General features: G+C 30.6%; 1 protein-coding gene across 1 annotated transcript; it reads right to left on the minus strand.

Annotated features, from left to right (window-relative positions):
- Positions 1 to 4129: 4129 nt before the first annotated feature.
- Positions 4130 to 9989, minus strand: LOC107452646 (uncharacterized). The gene is made up of 2 exons (XM_043039293.3): positions 9886 to 9989; positions 4130 to 6369 (listed from the first exon to the last, which is right to left on the minus strand). The coding sequence occupies exon 2, from the start codon at positions 6337 to 6339 to the stop codon at positions 5191 to 5193; it is 1149 nt and encodes a 382-aa protein (XP_042895227.2). The 5' UTR covers positions 6340 to 6369; positions 9886 to 9989; the 3' UTR covers positions 4130 to 5190.
- Positions 9990 to 10978: the final 989 nt, after the last annotated feature.

Consider the following 10978-nt stretch of genomic DNA (forward strand, 5'->3'; position numbering starts at 1 on the left):
TTTTTATTATTTCAGCTTATTACATTTGGACATTTACGATGCTCTTTTATTTTTGTAAAATACCAAATTAAATGTAATACAAAAATTGAAAATAGGTCTTTGAAAAACCTTTTGGTCTCAATTTATGCTCGTTTTCAATCACGCTTATTAAATGTAATTTAATTAGAAAATTAACATCATTTATTTGATTTTCGTTTAAAAACTTTGTTTTAAAATGGACAAAACTTTAAAAAATGATGTATCATTTCAGATATTATGTACAGAACAATTAAGATGTCAGCGTTTTATGAATATATGGTCTCCATTTTGTATAATCTTGCTTACGTTCCAAGTTTAACATTATATTCACTTTTCAAATAAGTTGTCGTATAAAATGATGTCAACCCAAGTATCTTATTCAAATTTATGAGGTCACTTTCAGAAAAATTTGTTCAACATTGTAAGGGTACCTTATTTTATAATATCATACAAAGTCATTGCGAATCTTAAAGATGTGAAAACAAAGATATGATTTACTTTGCGTTACATGTGAATAAGGCTAAACAAAAGGAATAATGCGTGAAAAAGAAATAAAAATGAAGCCCTTAATTTAGATCCACTATTTGTTCCTTATTTGCTTTGTTTAGCTTTATTATTACTACGTTAAATTGAACTATGCTTCCGATTAGGTTTAACCACTGTTTAGTGCTATGAAGTTTAAAAAGGGTTAGTTTATAAAATAACAAGGTTCAATTTGGTACCTTATTAAGTTTGCAACACATTTGGCAATCATTGAATTAAGTAACTTGGTAATCTCACTAAATCATTCGCTTGGTGTTTAAAGAAGAATACGATTTAGAAGCAAATTGTCTTCTCAAAGGTATGTACGCGTATAATATAATAAAATCGGAAAAAGAATTTGTTTGCATATCTGAGGATTGTGTTAAGGAAGTAATAATGGCAAATAAATTGTTTGCTGTTTTAGATAGCTAAGTAAAATTTAAAAAGAATCGAGATCATGAACTTGGTAATTAAGATTATTAACAGCATCTTGGCAAAACCTTTCTACCATCGCCAGTGCAAAGATTTCCTTGAAGAAGGTGATAGCCAGTTTTTTTTTATCTACTTCTGCGCAATAAAGTGCGATGGTTTTCGAGGGGTAACTTACTGCAACGTTTTGCTTTGTGCTTTCGTGAAATAAAAACATTCCTCAATAAAAAAAAAACATTGAACATCCCGAATTGGAAGAAGACAAGTGGCGGCAAAAATTCAACTTCATAGTTAATACCACAATTAAACTAAATAAACTAAATCTGAAACTGCTAGGAAAAGGTAACCCGACCTACGCCTTACGAGAAAAAATAATTTGTTTACGAAAAAATACATACTTCTTTTGGTTGAAGACATAGAGAGAGGCAAATTACTTCATTTTAAAAATTTGAAGGAATATCGCGATGAGACCCACGCAACTATTGACATGAATTACTTCAGCATAGCTTTGAAAACATGAAAGATGGATTTGCTGAGAGACTCGAGCAAATCAAAAAAAAACAAAAGTACACGAGATCGTTCATAGTAAATGCTCTCAGCACAAATACAAATGAGATCAATATTGAGCCATTTGGAATCAATGCTGGATTGCTTCAAATGCAATTGATAGATTTGAAAATCAAAGACTTGCGGAGCGGCAAGTTTACAGAATTCAAGAGCAAAAAGAAGATTTAGAGGTCCAGAAATGCATGCACATCGCGCAGACTAGTGGACACAAGTTTACAGTTCTAAAAGAAATTCCGCGAGTTGAGGTTCTCATATTCGGCCCCTGGAATAGTCTTCCAGAATGCTACAGTGAGGTGAAGAAGTTAGCATATCTAGTGTTGACGATCTTTGGGTCGACATATTCGTGTAAGCAAGCGCTCCATAAATATAATAAAAAGTAAAGTTAGAAGTCAACTAACATTCGTGCTTGAAACTTAAAACAGCAAGTTATAAGCCAGATTTAATAAAACCTTTAAAAGGCATGCAAAGCCAGTGCTCTCATTGATGTGACTATCTGTAGTTGGGTTTTTATATGAATAAATATTATTCCATATTTAAACCCGCTTATATTAAATCAAAAATTAATTATATATAAGCTAATACTATAATATAAAATCAAAAATTTTTAGTGACTCTTTAAAAACAGAGAAATTTTGTAATTTGTAACTTTTTGCCCTTCCGTTTCAATACGTTGTTAACCCCTGGGCCAGTGAAACTTCTCGTTCGTTCGAGGCACTAGGAGGTGGAGCAGAGATCAAATAATAACAACCACCAATTACCTTCTATTCTAAATTGTATTAGTTTAATGCGCCCATGCACCAGTATTCTTCTTGGACCGTCATTTAAAGGTGCATCTCAGACCGTCGCCAATAGCCAGTTAGTATTGCTCTCCGACCAAAACTACTATACTCTGTTATGTAATTTTCGTCTCTTTTGTAAAGTTACACTATCAACAACAACAAATTAATAAAGCAAAATACATTCAATTTAAACTCTACCAATACCTAATTGGTATATCAAACGATGAAAATTACCGGCAACGAAACCGGCAAGTCACCCGTAAGCGCAATCCTATCCATCACTTTCTACAAAAATTGATCGAAAATACTCGTGAGATGTAGAAATCACAGTTGCCCGAAATATCAGCAACTGTTTCTGTCTGTTGAAAGAAAAATTGCCTATAAATAAAAGCAACTTACACTTAAACCAATCAGATCGTTTGCTTTTCATGTCATTTTAATTTCATGCGATGATGTTCGCAAATGTAAAAAAAAATGGCGGCAACGGAGATGGAGAGAATGATCGAATGAAATTTTTCATTGCTGATGCACAACAATTATACAGTGAAAAAATAACATTTCTTTTTTAAATTCTAAAATCTAAAACACTTTCATATGATTAGAAAGCAGTTTAAATACAGTTGATGAACCATAACAGCTACCTGCGGTACCGATGAGCGTAAACTATTTTCTAGTTAAATTTTCTTTTAGAAACATTTATTCGTTTCGAACTAATAAAATTAAAACTTATTTTTAAAATTTGTTCCAATCAAAACTTAGATTACTTTGGATAGAAATAATTTCTGAATTTATATAAATGACGTATTTTTCTGACGAGAAACTTCATATTAAAATATTCGCCAAGCAACTCGTCAAACTTTTTTACATTATTATTATAATTGCAATGCAACAAAAATTGTAATAATAGAGAGTGCATTTCTTTATTTTTAAATTTTAATCTTTATTTCTGTCGGTAAAGGCATGCGTTCGATTATTTGAAAAAATTATTTTTTTTATTTGTGAAATAATTATCTTATTTTTCCCTAACAATTCTCTTAATTTTTGAAATGCTTATTTTAAAGCAAGTTAGAAAATTCAGAGAAAACACGCGTGGTAAGAAGTTTAAAAAAAATTACAATTGATTAGATAGATCTGATAGTTTTAATGCTATAAATGTTTTATGAGTAAATGGTAAGGAAAAAAATTATTATTTCATACATTAAACCCCCATTTCTTCCAAACAATTATTTCGATAAAGCACAAAAAATTAAATCTGAAGAAATTCTTCTCTTGTCTAGATAGCAATGTCCGTTGCATAAAGTGGTATAAGTGAAAATCAAAAAAATTGTGCTTTTTACACAAGAAATCTTTATAAATTTTCGAACTGCTAAACTATTAAATCAGACAGCTTGATTTTATTCTCATTCGATTTAGCGTAATGATATGCATAGTTAACGGTACCTCACTTGCCTAGTTAGCAATGTTGGATACGTAAATAGGTTTAAATAAAATACTGTACTTTTATACATAAAACATATATAACTTTTATAATATTTGTCACTCCATTTAACGCATCACACGAAAAAAAATATGAGCCAAAAGTTAAGATAAATAACAAAAATGGTAACCACTTTAGAGCAACTGTTTGAGCAATTGAACAACCCTATCGGCAACTCCGGATTGCCTTCAGAGTTGAGGTTCCGCTTGGTTTTTCTAAAGAATTTGAGTTTTTTTTTTTTTAAATTTACTATTTGTTATGTTTCAATATTATTTGTGATATTTTAATATCATTTATGCGACATAAAAAGACTCAAATAGACAGACAAAAATTTACATTCAACGTTTGCACTTTATTTTCCATAAATTATATCACAAAAGGTAATCAAGTAAAAAGACACAAACACGTAGTATTTATAAGTGTCGTAATACATTTTAAAAAGTGGTGCTTGATGTACAATATTTCCAACAACACAAAACATAAATTAGAAAAAAAGTAATTCAAAAAGAATAAATATTTTCACTCTTGAAATGAAACTCACACTTTTGTATAAACTTCATGACCCAGCAATAAATACTTTACAAGGGATAACTGTATGTTTTTTGAGCAGAAAAAAAATGATAAATGCTTTTGAGTTATATTTTTCTCTTGTTCTTATTTCAAAACTATAAATGGTTTTTTTTCTCAATCAGCAATAAATTCAAAAATTATTATAAAATATTGGGGGGTTAGTTGTAAAGATTGGAAAAAGCAGAAAACGAATTTTCCCACTGAAATACCTCATTTAGTCTGGTTTAGTTAAACCTATTAAGAAAAACTAGCTGATTGTGGAACTTTTTGGACAATATCACCATTATAAGAACAATATTTTTTTTTTCCGCTTCAAGATATCTTTTCGGGAATAATAGTGCCTTAGCTGCATTTTCTCCTACATTAAACTTTGTTTAAGACAACCTCAATTTCATATTCTTCTTTGAAACTTTTACAATGAAGTAAAAATACATTAACTACGTTTTACAAATAAATATTAACCTTCTGATTTTGACAGTTTTGTTTATCTTTACGATTAAATTATATTAAAAAATTGGTTGTTGTTGATTACGACAATATAAAATTTCTCTTTCAATAAACAAGTCACATTACAACTATTTAATTGAAAAGTTCAATTATTAACTAAAATCAGGCAGCATAATGTTATGATTGTGTGGTTAAAACTTTGCCTGGCAATATTAAGTATTGATGATGTCAAAATCACAAAAAACTTATCTAATTATAAATAACTGCTTTATGCAATATTCCTTCAAGTTCAGATGGCTTTTTTTGCACATTTTGTCAGAGTTAGCATATATTTGTCAAAAATAAGAGTCTACCATAATATCACATCTTTCAAAATTACACTTAATGAAGTACTACTTTTCCAGTACTGTTGAAACCAGCTCGCTGAGTTCCACATTGAGCATTGAAACCTTTGACACTGGCAGACACAACTTTTGATTTTTTACGTACCAATAAATAATTATTTGGATAGCGTCCAACGTTCATATCAGCCATTCTAGTTTTTACTGACAGCTGTCCATTTGTTGGCGAAGCTTTGATAACTCTAGGATCTTTCACATGGGTGATTTTAACATCTCCCCACTGATCTTGTTTAATTCGATAGTCATCGATCATCCAAATCTCATCACCGTTTTTATATTTCTTATGGGTAGCTTTATCTACCATATCAAAGCATTTTTGGATCGATTCATTAAGTTGGCTCTCGTTGTAAAATACCTGGAAACTAAAGTCTTGACTTAAATCTCTAAACCGTTCTGCTGTTGTTTTAGTTCCAGATTCATCAACCAAATACGATAGACAGTGGTCAGTAGAAGTAAATACGACACCTCTTTTACAAATCTTGGCTTTTCGGTTCAATGTCGCCATGTGAACTTCATCTCTATCATGAAACACTCTACCGTTTGGATGGATGATGCAACTCTTGCTTCCATCTGCACTCACGGCAACGACGCCTTCCACAGGCGCAACACTCATGTATATAGCTTTCTCTGGAGATATATCAACTCTCACAAGATGTCCTAGCAATATTGACACAGCACCATAATTAGTTACTATAGGATATGAATCAGTGATTTCCTTCTGCAGTTCCTGTATGGTTGAGCTTGAAATCTCCTCTCTGGTATAAACTTCTTGCAAGCACCCTTCACTGAATCCAGAAGTAGACATTATGGGGGAATCCATTAAGCTGAATGCACTTGGATTATATTCAGCGACAAAGCTGATATTTTCATACGTATTGACCGTCATTGTAGGATGGCAAATACTGATGAGGCTTTGAATCTGCTCACATGACACTTGAAATAAAGGACACTGATATAAAATGCATGGAATAAGGGGTTCGGGATCAGAGGAGATAATCTGAGGCCAGCTAGATTCTTGATAAAGAACGCTATTAGCGTTTGCTAATGTAGATATAACATCGGTTTCCTGTTGTCCTTGAGTATCAGCATACAAAACAGGTAAAACAGATGTATATGTTTCACTTTTCATTTCAGAAAAATTCAATTCTCAGTTCTGAGTCTAAAAAGTAAATAAATTCATTTCAATTTTCAGCCAGTGTCATTTAAGCACTAAACATCTCCCAACATTATAACATGGAGGCGATAATGAAAGTAAAATTAATATGGCGTAAAGGTATATTAATATGTTTCCTATGAGCTGCACAATCAGTCTTCCCGATGAGCAGACCTAGTGTGTCCGTCAGAAGTGGTATCCACTCTTTCAGGACCACCACAATGGGTGAGATACCGTTGGCCATGTTAATTTGGACGTCTAGTTTATGCCACACTAGATGGCAGCACCGAGACTATTAATATGTAAACTTGTGAAATTTAAAGAAAACCAACTAATTTGAAATTTTAATGGTAAAAATTAAGTTACACGGATCTAGTTTAGAAATGGGGGACTAAACAGAATGCTTTTGGCTCTTGAACTTCATTCTTGTTCCAATAAGATATTTTATTGCTTTTCATAAAGACATGTTCGAAACAGCATGAAACTCATTTTTGTGACACTCTTCCTTTTTATATTATTTTTCGATTAACTTTAACAAACACACATTTATATTTTTAAAATATAATTAAAATAGCAATTATATTTGTTTATGTAACACGATTAAGGTAGTATACATCTATTTGATTGCTCTACTCGAAAAATATTTTTGAAAAATACTTCTGTGGAAGGAGTACTGCACCGCTATACTCTCTCCGAAACCATACCAGAAAAGTATTTATGTGTGATAAATACAAGCAAAAAAAAACTTTTAAAATGATAGTTTTCATTTTTTACCATGTTCTTTAAATGGCGTTCTTATAATCATTTTTGCTAAAAAAAATCACATGCAATACGATTTGGATAATGACCAAAAAGTCTACAACCAACAAAAGTTTTCATTAAAGTATTTATTTAAGAATTGTTTTATTCTTGCAACAGTATTTACCTAAACAAACGTTGGAGAAAATAATGTGAAATTTGAATTTTTACGCCAAACGTACACCAGGTTGGCAAAATCATTATAAAGATTATCAGTTTTTAAAAAATTTAAATGACAAAGGTTTGCAAAACAATGATACGAAATTTAGATATAAAAAAATTTTGGTACCAGCCATTTTCCACTTAGCAACACATCAAGTTACTTTTTAAGACAGTAAGGAATTGGTTTTTAATTATCGTCTTAGATTGAAAAACAGTGTAATGAATTAGAATAAAAGAATAATTTTCAAAAACTTAAGAAGTACATAGTAAATATCTTTTAAGTTTTTATTTGCATAACAAAGCTTACCAATCATGATTCGGATCCAGACACGAACTACCGGTGAAAAATTAGTGTATGCCTATGCTCAAAGTGGCTATACTCGCTATTCAATCTTCACATAAAAACCTTTATTTTAATATTTAATCTACCCATGAAACACATGTTCGAAGAATACTTTCCTCTGTTTGTGATGTTGTTAATTACCATTGAAGTAAAATCCTTTTGTCGAAAATTACTGTAATAATGAAATGAAATTTTCGCAAATTAAATGATTCAAGCTTGAAATAAAGTTTATAAATGTAAGATGTAAAAAAAAAGAGGAATATATCTACTTTTAGTGTATTATTTGCATGAATAATTTTACAACAACCATTGGACCTATAAAAATAAAGCTAAAAATGAAGAACATAAAAAGAATTTATTTCCAAATAATATTCACAACTCATAATTACTCAAATTACTCATAAATACAATTTCTAAAAGGATCTCATTCATCTTATGATTCGAAAAAAACTTTCAAATCTTCTCTCTGGGGAATTTGACTGGTATGAGATGGTTTTTCTGAGTTAGTTTATTGTTTTTCATGCAAATTTAACAATTATTTTTGCGAAAATAAATAAACACGAAAAAGTAGTGATCCTTTAGCATTTTTACAATAACCAACTCCAAACTTTAGCCGAAAGGGATCCCGTGACGTAGAAAATTTTCTTCTCACCAATAGTAAAAATAAATGGGGAAGATTTCTATATTGCGACATAATCGCTAAGTTTTAAAAACTTTTGTGCAGTTTCCAGTAAGAAACTAAAAGCCAACATCACAGAGGAACAATTCAAAGTACATAACTCGTAGCTCGTAGCCACCCCATAAGAAAAGCTCTAGATGGTTTTTTTTTTTTTTTTAATTTTCAAGCTTAAAATCCATTTGGCGCCTTGGTAATTGAAACTGGCGCCACAGATCATCACAATGCGGAGAAAAAACAATAAGTTGCATGTTATTTCAGAAAATTTTAAAATTATTTTTGCGAGTAACCAAATATTATGTTGGGCTCCAGTTTAGAATCGGGAACTCCTTGGTTTAGCGATAAATTTCGTTCAATTTTGCTGATATCCCATTTTTGGTTACCATGATATAATTTGCGGACTTCGCTTTCCGTGACGTCAGCTTCTGGTTACCGCAAGTTTTGTTTATCTTTATGTAATTGGTCCTTGGTTTATTTACATATGCAATGTTTTTTTTTTCTTTTTTGCAAATCATCAAAAATGAGAGGAGCCTCAGATTGAAAATTATTACCTTACGTAACTCTGAAGCATGGCATAAAGAATCAACAATAAGGAAAAAGAAAAAAAAATTGGGGTTATTTAAGGATAGTTCTTCAAAATATCCATGGAATCTCAGAAGATGTTTTCAAAAAAATGTATGGTAGCTACTTTGGTATTATTCACAAAAGTGCTCGACGAAATTTTTTCATCATTAATATTTATCATAACTTAGTTAGTAACATAAACACCCATGATGGTTAATCGTAACAACATTATAAAAAATGGGGAAAAAATACGATGATTTATAGAAGTAACAAACGAGATCTTGGAAAAAGAAATTCTCACAATGTTAAAGCAACGTTTTTATGGCATCGCTCATCTTACAAGAATATTAATTTATGCAGGTATGTTTGATAGACGAAATATCTTTCCCTAATGTTTAAAATGAGAAAGCAACAACAAAGCTTTATGTTTAAAATAAATGGCCATTTAAAAAAAAGTTGTGTGTGATTTAGTGTTCACTTAGGTAATACTGCATTTATTTAACACACAATTTATAATTATCAGTAAGAAGCAATAAAACAAAAAGCGTAACATTATGCGCAAACATGTTTCTTTAAACTAACAGCAAAAGTGTTAAATAATTAACCAGAATTTTATTTAAAAAGTTAAAATAAACGCATTAATGAGATCCTTTTTGTTGTTAATGTTTTACAACAATTTTAAAAACACTAACTTTTAAACTCGAGCTATATTTCTTACAATTAAAACCTAATATAGGCTCGATGTATTACTTTAATATATTTTAAAAGCAAATATTCTGTTGCATAAAACATTTTGGTACGTTTTAATAAACGGATGGATGTAACGAAACAATTGTTGAAAAATTTTTAATGCTAACAACAAATCTCATTTTTATAACTAATGATAAAATTATAATAATAATAATAATAATATAATTATTATTTTTCAAAAAATATTAGGAAATGAAGCATTTTCGATCAAAATATTTTTAATACTTACTAGAGAACAATCAAATTGATAAACAGCAACAGAATTGTTTGTTTCCAAATGTTTTTAACGAAATTTCAAAAATATTAAAACATCTCGTGATATGATAAATTTATTTTAAACATCACGTGAAAAAAGAAAGCAAAAATTAATGGAAATAATTTTTGTGACGTTTGTTCTACAAAATGCATCTACATTTCAATATTCGTGATCGCAACGCTTGAGTATGCCCTCTACCGGAGGCCTGAAAATATCAGGCATTTAGTTCCATCATAATGATTGGCAAAGTCTGACGCCATTTTCTTAGCAGCAAATAAGAAGCAAAATTTCCCTAAGGAAAAGGCAGAAGAACTCGAAAAAACATTTTTCTTTTTTAAATTTAATAAGCTACAATAAAGAAGGAACGTTATAATGCTACACCGTACATTAAAGACATCTCCAGAGCAACTGAGTGACTATTCATATAGAAATCGCAGGCAGTCTCTTACAACAACGCCCCCTATAGACGTTGCAATCGCGAATTGTGGAAACCAAGTTGTAAAAAATTGGCTGGTTAGTTTTGGTGTTCCTGCCCATCCTGAACTATTTACAAACAACTCATTGCTCCCAGAGGCCACTGTTATTAAACTTAATATTTTAAGCTTAAGATTTCCTTAAAAACAGTTTTAACATATTGAGTCGAGATAAAATGGGCCAAAGCGGAAAGCAGACACCTTTTCCGCAATTTCTATATTAGATGGCATGGTGATCGAAAAACTGAAAATTAGTTTTGCGTACGCATACTAGCTGAAGAAAGTCGAAAGAATTAGCTACTGATCGCTCTAGTTAACATAAAATTGCGAAAAATGTCAACTACATTCATTATATAAAACTCTTTGATGAAGCTAATAGATTTCATTAATAATTTCAATAATAATTTTTAAGAATAATTTTAGCACTCAGCGTCAGGAGCATATGAGCAGTACCACTCTCACCCAAAGTCGTTTCCCTATTACTGTGACAAACACTACCGAGTACTATTCAAATAATAGAGGGGGAAATGGGTAAACAGATGATTTCTAAACTGAACTTGAATAAATTATCTAGAAAGATTTTTAGATAAGAA

This window comes from Parasteatoda tepidariorum, chromosome 3 (assembly GCF_982258835.1).
Source record: "Parasteatoda tepidariorum strain Cologne lab strain chromosome 3, Ptep-v5.0, whole genome shotgun sequence".
Lineage (NCBI taxonomy): Eukaryota > Metazoa > Arthropoda > Arachnida > Araneae > Theridiidae > Parasteatoda > Parasteatoda tepidariorum.

Excerpts from the sequence above, each read along its gene's own strand:
- LOC107452646 (XM_043039293.3), bottom strand. The coding sequence starts at position 6,339 with ATGAAAAGTGAAACATATACATCTGTTTTACCTGTTTTGTATGCTGAT.